General features: G+C 39.9%; 1 protein-coding gene across 2 annotated transcripts in view; it reads right to left on the minus strand.

The window, feature by feature from the left end:
- Positions 1 to 15,248, minus strand: part of PTPRK (protein tyrosine phosphatase receptor type K) — a 523,937-nt gene that overhangs the window by 233,627 nt on the left and 275,062 nt on the right. For both annotated transcript variants that reach the window (XM_055309658.1, XM_055309656.1), the window contains exon 5: positions 13,674 to 13,789. In XM_055309658.1, coding sequence (XP_055165633.1) covers positions 13,674 to 13,789 — 116 coding nt within the window. The remainder of the gene's footprint in view (positions 1 to 13,673; positions 13,790 to 15,248) is intronic.

A 15,248-nucleotide genomic window follows, 5' to 3' on the forward strand; every position in this document is an offset into this window, starting at 1 on the left:
TATGAATGCTTTTTTCTTTCTCATGAATTATTATTTTTGTTATTATTATTATTATTATTATTATTATTATTATTATTATTAAGCAGTTAAACCAAGAATTTTAGAAACACAAAAGATTTTAATGACAAAATTAAAGGCTTAGAAATTTAGACATTTCTAAAATTAGAAACATTACTGCTTTGAGATAAACTTATTTATGTCCATTAGAAATTATTATATTTATTTCAACAGATTAAGCATTTAATAAAAACATAGTGTTCTCCTAGGAAAACTACACTAAAATGACAATACTAAGTTGGCCAACATATTTGCCATTTGGCAATGAAAGGACTGAAGAAGGCGAATGGTACTTGACACAGGAAAAAAAGGTGGCAGATATAATTCTGACTTTAAAATGCAGGGTAAAAATGTACTGGGAATAACAAACTACTAGAATCAATCATTAACCAAGTGTAACAAAATGTAAATTCAGCTATTAAATAAGAAAAAAACATTTTAATCTACGAAGCACAGGTGTCTTTGCAGCCTTGTGGTATGAGGAGCAACATACAGGGAGCATGAGTAAATGGACTGAACCATGCCTGATGGAAGATGATCCCTAGGTTCCAGTCCTGAAACAATCATTTATTATCTTCACAATTCTCATTATATCTCACATCTCCACTTTTAATCTAAAATTGGGGGGGGGAGCGGGTATTTATTTGTACCTGCTATGCAACACACATGGTGAAAATATTAATGAGATAATTGTACAAAAGTTCTCTTTGCAAATCCTAATAATAGCAATATAACAAAGAAAATAATCAAAACAATATCTAGGTACATAACACATTTAATAACTGTGATGGTCTTTTGATCATTCAACTTGTCTAGGCTACACACAGTCCCAAGTTATTCAATCAAACTAGGTGTCCTGGCAAAGGGATTTTGGAGATAGAATTGAAGTCTATAACCGAATTGACACTAAGTCAAGGAAATTATCCTAGATAATCTGGGTGGACTTGATTCAATTCATTGAAATGTTTTAAAAGCAGAGCTGAGGCTTCCCTAAAGTTGAAGAAATTCCACCAGTAAGCAGCAATCTGAGTTTGTGCCTGAATATCCTTCCCAAGGGTTTGACCTGCTAACTTCAGACTTGCCTCACCAGCCCCACAGTCACATGAACCAATTCCTTGTAATGAATCCTTTTTGGATTAAAAAAAAAAAAAAAGAAAAACATATGTGTGTGTGTGTAGACACACACAGGCATACGCGTTTAATGTCTGAACACTGACTGATACAGATGGCTTTGTTACCAGAAATGCTTCTGGAAGACAGATTTTTTTTTTTAAGGATGTGTTTTCTGATCTGGTTTGGTTCTGGATTTCCTAGAAGTGGCTCTCTAGACCTGATTAGATTTAGAGGCAATAATAATCCATGGCATGATGTAATAAAGAGATCCAAAATATTACTGTGAGATATCCCTAATCAAATATCTATAGAAGGTAAAGTTCTGGGTGACCAGGTATTTGTGACCTTAAAATATTTTAGGCAAACTAAAGAATATAAAGAATGGTATTAGCTGGTTGCCTCAAACTACACCAGAGAAAATGGAGAATATAAAGCTTGTGAGTTTACAATTATAAAACTATACCATTCACATTAAGAGGGGAGTAGAGCAAAGAGACCAAAACAATTAAACTATTACATTTGAGGGATTCCAGCAACTTGGTGGCAGTGGGATGACTTTTCACTCTTCCTGAATCTGCCACATAAAAAACAGAAGAAACAACAAGGGAAGGTAAGGGGAAAAAAGGTCCAGACAAAGTAGAGATGAGAACAAAATCAAGAAATCCCAGAAAAGCAAGACATAATTCACAGAAACAAAAGAGGTGATTCTTGAAATCGGGGAAGTTTTCCTGAACTCCACATCTCATTTTTAAATTTCAAGACAACACAACTCACATAAAAATGAACAACTTAAAAGTATCAAGGTCAAATCCAACATAAAATTATTGTAAGTCTAAAATAGAAAAGGAGCAGAGTACAAATCCCAGAGTCCCTGGGAAAGTCAGGAAAATATGCCCACAAAACATCAAAACTGAAACCTAATATTTCAAGCCATGCTACAACACATTAAGAAAATGACTCATGACATGAAAGAATAATATAAACTAATATTATTAAACTCATAAATAAGATGACAGAACTCAAAAAATTAGAAATGAAAGAAAAAAATGAAATGAAAGAAAAAAAGTAATATTAGAAATCTGATTAACCAGAGGAAATAAAATCAACAGGTGATGTCTTAAGCAAAATAGAATGTGGGGGGGAAAGGGACTTCATTTAAAATGAGAATAAAAAGGATTTCAGAGAAAGTGACTATTAATGATGGAATGCAAAGAAGATCAAATATAGAGATAACACAAGTCCATACAGAAGGAAGGAAACAAAACAAAAAAAAGTACGAAAGTCATAATTAAGAGCACTTTCTAAAAATTGAAAAAGAAGGTTTTGTAAATACACATTGGAAGAACATACCCCATACCTGAGAACAGTAGCCTAGAATGATACAGTAATACATATTCTGGTAAAATTAGAATCTTTAAAAAAAAATAAAAAACAGGAAAAAATCCTATGAATATCTAGAAAAAGCAGATAAATGAATTAAAGGAAACAAATAATATCAGGCTTTGATAGCAAGGCTTTATGCCAGAATGAAATGAAGTAACATACTAAAGTTACTCAAGGAAAGAAAATGTGAACAAAGGATTTTATATCCTGCAAAACTGACTTAAGAATCAAGGGCACAGGGACTCCTGGGTGGCTCAGTCGGTTAACCATCTGACTCTTGATTTCAACTCAGGTCATGATCTCAGGGTCGTGAGATCGAGCCCCGTATCCAGCTCACACTCAGCACGGAGTCGGCTTGGGGTTCTGGCCCTCTCCCTCCACCCCTCCCCCTGCTCATGGTCGCACTCTCTCTCTCAAATAATTAAATAAAATCTTAAAAATGAAAAGAATCGAGGGCACACAAAAAACTAATCAAAGGCACATATAAACTGTTATCAACGTCCCAGAACTCAGGGAATATTAGTTCCATGGGCTAATCCTGAACCTACTAAAAAGTAGGCTAATCCTACTAGAAAATGACCTTCAACCAACTAATGTTACTGGGAAAACATGAGGTACAGGCTGATGGTGATCATTAAAAACACAGTTGCCTGTGGAACTAAGTAAACGGGCTGTACGAGAGACAGTATAGTGGCAATGGTTCTATGCTAGGAGTTAGATGGTACGAGGATCCAAAATGACATCAGAGTCTAAAAACGAGGAATTACAGAGTATTCTAATTCTCCCTTCCGCTGTGTCACTGAGAACCGAGGTTAGTAGCAAGGGAAAAAGAAGCCAAAGCTGACAAATCGTAATAGAGAAAACATTAAGTGAAAATCTTTAAGCTTGAACTTGAAATATCAATAAGAACTCATTGCTATTTTATCTTTAAAGACACATTCTACCTTAGTTCTGTTCACAGAAAAGGTCTAACAAAATGAGAATCCACATCACGGAATACAATGTCTTTACTAAAAGCAGGCCAGGGCACTGGGTCTGGTGAGGAAAGCGTACAAAATGACAATGCAGCATCTCACAATATCAGACAGCAGGGAATTACCAAAAACTACTGACATCACACCAGGAGAACTCTGGAGCCAGCTTGAAGAGGTTCTCACTGCCTAAAGATGGGGCCGTCTGAGTTTTAATAATAGTAATAATAGTAAAAATTACAAAATATTGAAGTCAATTAAATAGGTTTAAGTCCATGAGTTCATAATAAAATAATAATAATAATAATAATAATAATAATAATAATAATAATAGAAGAATCCATCACCTTCAGAGAATGATAATCAACTCATTATATTGAAAGCCAATAACTAAAGCAGAGATGAGAGCATTTATCCTCCCTTTCCTTAATGAAGTACGTCACCGGGTAGTGACAGGTAGACGAAAAGTATCTCTTCCTTAACTAAACTAATACAAATAAATAACAGAATTAGCATATTACAACTTGCAGCCTGCAGCAATTGATAGAGGCACGAAGCATCGATGGCTATGAAGATCACCAAAAAAAAAAAAAAAAAAAAGTGAGAAAGAGAGAGACATGGTGTGCCTCCTGTAACCATACCAGGCGCCCCCTGCAACACTGCCAAAGGATCAAACTGGACTCTGGGTGTGGCTGCCAGTTTACAAACAAAATCGGAAGAGAGTGTTTAGGTGAAGAGGACCCTGGTACACCAACCCTAAAATGCAGACGAGAGTAAAACAACAAGTCAGGGGTCCGGGTTCCTCCTCAATAGACAAACTGTGAGGAAAAGAAAGGGGCAGAAGACAAACCCACAGTTGAAAAGAGACTTTAAGACACTTTTAAGCATTAGGCAAGACTAATTTAGAGCATCTAGGAACGCTCATATAAGTGGGAAAAAAAAAAAAAAAACTATGACCAAAACATACAAGGGCTAAAAGTTAAGAAGACCATTACTCGTAGAGGAAGCGAGCTGGCCCAGACGTGCGGGGACGAGCCCTCGGGGGCCCCGGGGGTGGCTGGCGAAGGCCCTGCCTGTCCTGGGTGGGGTAAACTCCATTATAAAAATTCATTCAGCTGCAGTTCCTATTTGGGGGTGGTTTTCTATGTTTTGTTTTATGATAAAATGGGCTTTATGAATATTAGATCTTTCTGGCAGATTGCTTTTCCTAAAGAAGAAACCCCGCCTGCTAGCAGAGCCCCGCGCTGTCAGCACGGGTAGCAGGAAGCCGGTGGGAAGCTGCGAAGTGCTCCATGTGACATCCTCAGAGGGCACCGGAGGGCAGCTGGGGGCACAGCAGAAGAGTGAGTTATTCTTGCACAGAAAAAAGCGGTAGATTGTTATTTATAGATGTCAATAGGAAGAAATCCTTGAGCTTCTATGACTGCCGGGCTTTTACAGTCCCGCTCCAGGGATGGATGACAAAGCTAAAGTATTTCCCACACATTATTCATTTATAATCAATTATGTAATCTGCAGACAACAAACTCAAGAGTTTATAAATTATTGAAGAAGGAAAAGAATTCACGCTATCTTCAAGGCATCGAACGCCTTGTGGTGGAGAGCCACAGAAAGCCATCCAAAACGACCCCGGGGGTATTTAACAATCCTAAAAATTAACTATGATTAAATGTTCTGATGCTCACCATTTACACACATACCCTCCCCAAATGCCACAGGTAACAGGCAAACATCACAATCCATGATACGCGGTTAATGATTTTGCTTCGAGACCCCAAGCCATGGTTCTTGGAATGAAGCCACGAAGGGAGGATATGATGCCCTGAACTCAAATAAACCAACGTCCTGAGGAAAAGCAGCAGCCTGACGAGGACTGACGAGTGGCTTAGCCACCGAACGGCCCAAGGGCTCTCGAGGAGAACAGAAGTAACTGTACATCAGCATACAGACAGGGAAAAAAGAGATCACCACTGCTTAAACTAAGAATAAACGGAGACAGAATTCAACAGCAGGCTAGTGTGCATCCGCTCACAAGAGATCAGGGAAGCGCAGCGTGCTTAACACCCCGCTTGGACAGAACTCCCTGAGCACAGGCTGGAGGGAGACCCGAGGCTGAGGCACCAATGGTCTTCGCACAGATACCAGGACCACCCAGAGGTTGAATTTGGCCACAAGTGTCGAACTGTCCTCGCAAACTTTTGCTAAAGCTCAAAAGAGCTCAAAAGAGCCAATATCTCCTACCATTGATTCCTACATAGGATGACTTATATGAAATTATGAAAGTAAGAAAGAAAAATGGAAACAGGTGAGTCTCACAAACCAGTCAGTCTCAAGACAGACAATGAGAAAACAAACTCACGGACTGGCTCTAAAAAAATGACCTTAAAAAATAATAAAATAAAATAAAAAAATAAAAAAATAACCTTTTGAGCAAATTTAGAAAGCGGTCTTGATCACTTCACTCACATCCTCCCCAATTCCGTCAACTGGTGCCACCAAAAGCTACTTTCTTCTTTCCTCTGCCCCTGTCCTTCACTACTCATGTATTTTTTTTTAAGATTTTATTTATTTATTCATGAGACACACACACACACACACACACACACACAGAGAGAGAGAGAGGCAGAGACCCAGGCAGAGGGAGAAGCGGGCTCCATGCAGGGAGCCCGATGCAGGACTCAATCCCAGGACCCCGGGGTCACGCCCTGGTCCAAAGGCAGGCACTAAACCGCTGAGCCATCTAGGGATCCCCGACTCATGTATTTTTCAATTCCTCCAGCACTGTCCAGTCCCAGGCCCTCCCCACTGGGTATCTCCACAGCTACCAGTAGGTCCTTTCCATCTTGCGTCTTCATCATGGCCTACTCTCAACCCTGCCCCAAACCCCATTTACCCCGACGTCACATTGCAAACCTTCCACTTCAGCAGGATCCTCCTCCTGATGTTCCGCCCTTACCCCCCACACGTGCACTGACCTGCAGTGATAACCACGCTCACCCGGTCTTTGCTATTCAAGTCCTCTACGGCCTTCGAAGACGAATCAAATCTTCCTTAAGGATTTCACCAAACATCCCAGTCTATGCAGCGCTCTCTTGACTCGGAAACAGTATAGTGCTTAGATTCTATATGGTCTTTTCTTACTCAGTTACAGGGGCACTTCTCAGGGCCAAAAGGATCTTAAAAAGCATTCAGCCTCATGCTAAACATCCCCCAGAGCTCCAGCGAGTGCTTATCCATATTATGCTTGGATACTTCCACTAATTGTAGTTTTACCACCTCCTGGAATAGCTCATACTAGGTCTGAACAGCCCTACAATTACAACGTTCTCCCTTAATAATCAGCTTCTATCTCTCACCATATAGCTTCCAACCACTAGTTAGTATTGTACTTTAGAACCTATACAGAACAAATTAAATCCCTCTTGAATATTCCCAACCGTCTAAGATTGTAAGAAGCTCATCAAGCCTCCCACGAATCTCAAGGTAGATTCACACGGTGTCACTTGAGCCATTCTGACATCACATCTTCAACTTTATTCACTGGCCAAGTAATTACACGCCGCCTTTTGTTATTATTGTACTATTTTGGATACGTGTCAGCTGCTCTTAAGGCCAATGAGCTAGAAAATGTCAGGACTTTCACGAAGTCCAGACAGAAGGACAATTTTCAATATCTTCATTCCTTTTCTCTTCTCTTCTTTTCTTTTCTTTTTTTTTCTTTTCTTTTCCTTTTTTTTTTCTTTTCTTTTCATGGTACCCAATGTAAGCAAATCACATATTATGTGTTTAGCCAATTAGGTTTGGAGCTATTCCTCTCATATTAGTTTCCAATAAATTACCCACCTAAACTGCATCATTTTAGGCCTTGATCAATTTCCAAGAATTTTCCTTCATTATCATAAATGCAAAGTGACCAGATTTTTTTTTTCTTTCTCAAATGGGCATCATGTCAGGAATAGTAGAGTGTCTCGTGGAAATGAAATATGCTGTGAGCATCAAGGCACTTCATGTGACAGTATAACTAGGCCTGGAAAAATACCGCAGGCATGGATGCGTGAGGGAGCTCCATGAGCAAGGACCGGGTGGCATTTGAAATTGTGTAGGGACATGTTTCAGCGCTAAAATTTTTATACTTTCAAATTAACTCATCTTTTAAAAAAAAAACCCATGCTTCTGGTCTCCACCGCTCACACGATGATATCCGCGTGTGGGACAGGAACAAGGCCGTGACATTCCCTGGCTACACACAACACGAGAAGCCCAGAAGCTTTGGCCCACCCATCTTCACTGGCCCTCAGCTGACAACAGCTGGTACCCTGACAGGTCAGCTTCTCTCGGGTTGTTTTTTGAGAGCAATCTGCATCGCAGTTTACTAATTTTACTCTCCAGTTATGACTCTCAATCCATCGCTTGAATGATCCATTGCTCCATGTGGAGCGACGCTGCCCGTGGCTGAGAAGGCCACCAGCACACAGGTCAGCGGGGCCACCCCCCTACCCCCCCATGTCCGCCACCGAGGGGCACGGGCTGTACCTGCCCAGCCTGGCCTGGCTGCCGGGGCTGGAGGACGACCGCACGGGGCTGCCAGCTACTCATCCCACAGCCTCATTTCAGTTCACCGAGACCAACGGTGTCACCGATCTACCCACACGACTCCCCCCTTGCAGTGACCCCACTGTTGCATTCTCTGGCCTTCCGATGACCCGTGCAGGCCACGCCAGCGAAGACGGATGGGGTGGTTAGCAGGTCAGGCCCTACCCTGGACCCGAGGCCACAGCCTACGCCGGACAGCTGCACCCCCACCTGGGGGGGGCTCCCTCTGCCTTCCCTGCAGGTGCTCGCTTCCGCGGGGCCTTCGCCGGGGGTGCAGCCCTCAGGTACAGCGCACCCCGCTCAGTTCCTTTACGGAACCGCAGGACTTACCCCTGATCCGGTAACGCAACACTCAGAGCCTGCTTCCCTGCATCTTCCAGCACAGACCAGTGACTCAAAATCACCCCGAGCCCCATCAAATAACCTCAAATGGGCACGATGGACAAAATGCAAGGCGATGCCTCCAGGCTACCGCCGTCTAAGGCTCAGCGGCACCGCCGGTCCCACACGCTCGCTTTTCCTCATTCGTTATCGAGGGAAACTGAGTATACGGTGAACTGGATGCAGCTTAACTTCTAGTAGGTGTCTAGGCGCCCACACACCCAACACCCCGATAGACGCATATGACACGGACAGTCCCGCAGAAAGATGACCTCTGCCCGCTGCCGGCCTGGCCTCATCACCCACAGGCACATACTGTTCTGGTGTCTATCGCCAGGAGTTAGCCTTGCTCCTTCTGGTTCTTACTGCAAAGCTAACCTCGCAGGATGCACGCTCTTCTCTATCTGTCCCCCTTCTGAAAACAGTATTTCTCCGTATCGGTGGGTGGATCAGTAGCCCACTCTTTGCTCCTGCTCAGTTCCACTCCACCGCTTGAATGAACCGTGCCCTGGGTACCCATCCTCCTGCAGATGGACCCCGGGGTTCTTTACAGGCATTGGTTATTATGAATGAAGCTGTTATAAACATTCCTTACACAAGTACTTTGTGCACATGTGCCTTCATCTCTCTTGTGTAAACATTTAGGAGTGGAACTGTCGTGTCACGTTAGTTATTTCCTTAGATACTCACTCTTTTTGCCACCATCCCTTTAGTCTTCCTGTCAGCAAGCACTGCGAGAAAAGGTCATGACTAACACTTTTAACCTACAAAAATGTATAACCTAATTTTTCTTCTCCTGTGGGAAAATTACCTGACCCTTCTCAAAAATATAACCAGTTGTTTTTATCATTTTTCTTTCAATATAAATTGTACATTAAAATTTCACTCATGATCTTATATCCTATACGCTGTGTTTTACCATAAGCTTTAAGTTATGATCCACAAATTCCCTACCACTGAGGGTTTCTCGGAAACACTAAATAGTATAGTTCTAAAACTTTTTGGAAGCACTGAAAAACATCTGTTCATGTGGGAAAAAAAAAAAAACTGCAAATCGCAACCTGAAAACAAATGTTGTGCTTATATCTGGAAAACACGCTACTTCATTGGGTTTTATGATCGAAAAGAAATTTGGAAATTCTCTACAAGCAACTAAAGTCTTTATTCTAAGTGCCTCTTCCAACATGCATGAACCTCGTAACACACCATTTTAAGCTATGGTCCAGCAAACCTCATAATTTTCCCATATAGCTAGCCTGCTGCCACTAAATAGACTTCTAAAGACTGTCACCCATGTTGTTCTATGCATCAGTAGTTCCCTGAGCATGTACCAGGAGGTTAATTTGGGGAATGTATTTTGTCATTGTTTTCTAAATGTCTAGAGCCAATGACCTAATTCTGAGACTCAGTAATCACATAATCTGAGATCTACAGGAAAGAACTCTCCTTAAAGATACATCCAGACCCCCCCTATGATGTGTACCTTATGAATTATTCTAGATTAGCTCAGGTAACTCAAACGTTAGCTTTTGTGAGCTCTGTTGTTTAATTTACCTAAGAATTCGTATGTCATTTTAAACAATAAAAAAGATGGGCATTATCAATTGTAAGCTAGACACAATAAACAAGTGGAAAAATTTAGTTTTTAAATGTATTCCTATACACTAATTAATTAAATTAATTAATTTGTTTGTTTTAGAGAGAGAGAGAGATCAGGGGAGGAGCAGAGGGAGAGAATCCTCAAGCAGGCTCCCTGCTCAGCGCGGAGCCAGACACAGGCTCTACCTCAGGGCCCTGAGATGGTAGGTACCCTGAGGCAATACCGAGTCGGACACCTAACCAACTGAGCCACCCAGATATCCCTCCATACATAATTTTAAATGTCAGATGCTATCAGGTATTAAGGTTAAAGCGGTTGAACTATATCATTTTTTTCCTTTAAAACATAAAGTTGGCTGTTCTATTTTTTTTGGTTTTGTACCCCGTATTTAAACATTTATCAATTGACACTTAATACTGTATAATGTTAGTAATTTAGAAAACATAAAAAGTTAATCACCATTTCTTTTTTTTTTAAGATTTTATTTATTTATTCATGAGAGACACACAGAAAGAGAGAGAGAGGCAGAGACACAGGCAGAGGGAGAAGCAGGCTCCATGCAGGGAGCCCGACGTGGGACTCGATCCCAGGACCCCAGGATCACGCCCTGGGCCAAAGGCAGGTGCTAAACCACTGAGCCACCCAGGGATCTCCTCAATTACCATTTCTTAATGACACCTACCATGGCAAGGATAACAGCTACTCCATTATCCCACTACTTCTGGGACAGGATGCAGTGACCTATCATTTTGAGTTGCTTCCAATACATTCTCAGTACTGTGAGCAGATAGTTTAAGCAGTTGTTCTCATAATGATAGTTAATTTAAGGGACCATTTTTACCCATACAAGACCAGTAATATTCACATTCTTCTGTCAAACAAAAAAGGTAATGAAAGCCATGTCTCAGCCATCAAAAATAATGCAAAGACCTAGCTTAGCATCTACAGCTGGAAGGGATCTTAGCTTCTAGCCCCATCTCCTTTTCTAGATAAAGAACTTCTCTATAGAATATAGTCAATAGTTCATGAATTCTCTAAGCCCACACACTTAACTAGGTTGGAAGGGTTATAGGGTTCAAATTATGGTTAGAATTAACAGTTGGAAAAAAATAAATTAAAAAAAAAGAATTAACAGTTGGGCCTCCTGATTTTTCGAAGTCATTCTGCACCAAGTAAACAGGACGTGACATCCATATTTATGGGTTGGTTTGTAGATTCCTATGGAATCAAGATTCGTTCTGCTCTATTATACTTCTACTACTTTTAAAGATGGATTTTTTAAAAATCACTGGGCACAGTCTGATTCAATATATATTTATATAAAATAACCAGTCTTATTCATTCGAAAACATCCCTCAACTAAATAATGGATAGTTTTCAATATTTCTTAAGCACGAAGAAGGATGATTTAAAAGAATAACTTAAGGTAACTTAGGTGGTATTACTGAAAAAGTAGAAAAGCTTTTTCAAAGAATATGGTAAATAGGTAAACTGCTAAGGAATTGGGTAGCCTCACTGTCAAAACAGAAGAGAAATACACAGATCCACCCTGGGATGTGTAGAGAAAAGAGGACAAAAAGGAAAGCAGAATAGATGTTTAACAGAATATTTTTATCTCTCATCTTTCTTTAAAAAATGGCAAATGGCAGAAGGAATTATTTTTTAAAACTATAATGAAATGGGCCAATCTACAAAATAGGAAACAAACAATAAACGAGCAGTATTTTGACTGCAACCCACTCAGACCAGCAGGGCCAGAAAGTCTTTGTTGCCACAAGGCAGCTGGTGTCTGAGTCCACAAAACCCTTTTATTTCAATGTCACATTAAATCCTGGGGCATAGAACCAGAGGCAGACTGCAGAGTCTCTGGTTCTCCAAGACAAGACTGTACAGATCACAACTAAAGTCAAATGCCAACTAATGTTCTCACCTAAATGGGAAAAACAATTTTAATTAAAAAAAGTCTAAAAATCAATTGTTTATTTAGACTGAGAGGAAAAAGACTGATTCCAACTTGATGTTTACTGATAAAACAGGCTGCTTATTATACAGCACCCTCTCTAGAAAGAATTATCTTATATTTTAATATCTATAGGGGAAATTCGCATAATCACAGAAAAAAAAAGTAGGGGCTTCATTTCCTTTTCACATATTCAGAATGATATCCCAATACTTACAAATCAAATAAATTATAGAAGCAGTGATAATTAAGTTTCTATGAGTACATGTGTTGTAACATCCATGTGGATGTGAGAATTTAATGAAATAAGAAATTGATAACATCTAGGACAATATTAGGCATTATACTAGGCATGATTTCAAAAATCACTTATTCTAATCATGACCCCAACCTCCCACAACCTAATGATTGTCCCCAACACTAATTTTACCTCTTTAAAAATATGGTAAAAATAGGGGATCCCTGGGTGGCTCAGTGGTTTAGCGCCTGCCTTTGGCCCAGGGCGCGATCCTGGAGGCCCCAGATCAAGTCCCGCATCGGGCTCCTGGCATGGAGCCTGCTTCTCCCTCTGCCTGTGTCTCTGCCTCTCTCTCTATGTCTATCATGAATAAATAAATAAACAAATCTTTTAAAAAATTTAAAAAATTAAAATATGGTAAAATAAATGCTGAGGTCTATGTTCAAAAACTATGCTAATCTTGCTGTGATTTTTCTCTTTTGGTCTCCATTGACATTTTCAGGAATTTAAAATTCTAACTAATTAAATCCCTTCCTTCATTCTGATGCAAATAGAACACAAAATAATAATACAAGTGGTCAGAGAGCATTATTACTTAGGTTCTAGCTTCAAATATTTTGCTCAACAGCCATCACCTTCCTTGGGCCCGCCCTCCTGACTTTAGAGCTGCTCTAAGCCCCTCCCCCCCCACTGTCCCAGGATTGGGAGATATTTTCTAAAGACACGGTACCTTCTTTAGTTTCTTGTTTAATTCTCTGGCATTCTCAAAGGTCTTGGTATGTACTGTTTGCATTTCCTCAATATTTTGCCAATGTCATTCATTAAATACGTATTTACTGAGGATTTAATATATGCAAAGCAAATGTCTTGACCTCAGAACTGTCATTAACCCTTATGCACAAACACTCTGAAAAGAAATTTAATTGGCTCTCCTCCCATTCACATTTCCAGAAGTACTTCCAAAACTTTGTTAAAATGTGTTTAAAAAAATTGGCCAGGGTATGACAGTTCCTACTTAAGTACCGTGCTCTTGTAAGTTTGGGTTTTCAAAATATTTAACGAGGAAATTTGCCATTTTTTCCTACTTTGAATGGATCTCGAAAAAAATTCTTAGTTTTGCATAACCTTAGAGAAACATCAGCGCTCACTAGAAACTGACCTGAGTATTTATTAACTATATACTGTCATGTGTTTATTCATATTCCCAAAATGGAAATACCTGAAACGAAGCTGCAGTCAATGAAGACAAACCTACACAAGAGAACTGGTCTCTCGCTCCCTCACACACACACATACTAGAATAACAGCAGAAGCGGTACCTTGTGATTTTTTAAAAATCAGGTGTATCTGTTCGCCCAGCGGCCCACTTGGCCTTACCTGCAGCCACAATTTGTTGTGCACAGCATCTCTCCCCGTGGCGATACACTGGAACGTAGCATTCTGTCCTGCGTTGACCTCCACGTCCCCCAGACGGAGAAAATGAGGAGATTTATCTGTGAAGGCAGAAAAAAAAATTAATCTTTTCACATGAAGAAAACGTGCCATGTGGAAGAAAATGGGAGTTTTCTTTGTGCTGAAAACCCCACTCCCTCTCACAGTTCTTTTTTTTTTCCCCTCAATAGCACTAGTACTCATTGCCCCATAATTGCTAGAACATTCTTGTATACAGAGAGGGCACTCAACAATTACTGCTGAAGTTTGGCCACAGCATGTTGCATATGGGTGATAACAAAACAGTTACAAGTCAAAGAAAGCAAAAGAGACCAAATAATAATAATAATAATAATAATAATAATAATAATAATAAAAGAGAGACCAAATAAGCAGAAATCAGAGCACGACAGAGAAATGTGACAAAAACATATAGTGGTATCTAACCTACTAACATAGACATAGCCGTTGAACTATTAATTTACGATGTAAACAGGTCTTTCTTTTCTACTTTTTTTCTTTTTTATTTATTTATTTTTGGTCTTTCTTTACAAAAAAAAAAAACATTTCAATAGGTATAATTCTTTAGTGCTTCAAAGAACAAGGGAATGTATTTGTTTCTCTCAAGGAGAGTATCAGTTTAATCGCTGCAAAATCCACCTCGGACTCCTTCATCGTTGGAAGAAAAGTTACCCAAAAGCAATATTGGACCCGACGAAAAGTGATGACTGCGGTCAAAACCTACACGACTTACGTAACTGTCATATCAGTGTTCTCTATGATCACCTTGTAAAACTGGAGCTTATTCATGTTTTCTTTTTCTTAATAAATTAATTTTTAATAAATTAAAATTTATTAATTTTTTAATAAATTAATTAATTTTATAAATTAATTGTTCAATTTACCAACATACAGAATAACACCCAGTGCTCATCCCATCAAGTGTCCCCCTCAGTGCCCGTCACCCATCACCCCCACCCCCCGCCCTCCTCCCCTTCCACCACCCGTAGTTCGTTTCTCAGAGTTAGAAGTCTTTATGTTCTGTCTCCCTTTCTGATATTTCCCACACACTTCTCCCTTCCCTGATATTCCCTTTCACTATTATTCATATTCCCCAAATGAATGAGAACATACACTGTTTTATTCATGTTTTCAACTAAAAGTAAATACATGCAGGAAAAGTTAAGCCTTGGTAAGTAAAAGCAAGCGCATAGAGGGCCGGATCACAGTGAAACCGCTCTTGGGCTTAATTCGTATTTTTATTTTCTTTACTCCTGAGAGCCTTTCTTTCACATTTCTCTTCCACTAAGTGTAAATGAACAGTAGATGGAAACATCATGCTCATGTACTGGTGGACTGAAAGAACTTATTAGCAAACCAACGTGAACTTTGAGGGAGATGGTTTTGTTCCCCTTTTTCTTAGAATGGACTGCCTGGGATAAATGGTCTGACCACTACCTGTGACCTCTTTCTTCGCACCTCATCTTAGCATCAGCTTTAAAAAGAGAGATGCTTGAGCTA

The sequence above is a fragment of the Nyctereutes procyonoides genome, unplaced genomic scaffold, assembly GCF_905146905.1.
Source record: "Nyctereutes procyonoides isolate TBG_1078 unplaced genomic scaffold, NYPRO_anot_genome, whole genome shotgun sequence".
Classification (NCBI taxonomy): Eukaryota; Metazoa; Chordata; class Mammalia; order Carnivora; family Canidae; genus Nyctereutes; species Nyctereutes procyonoides.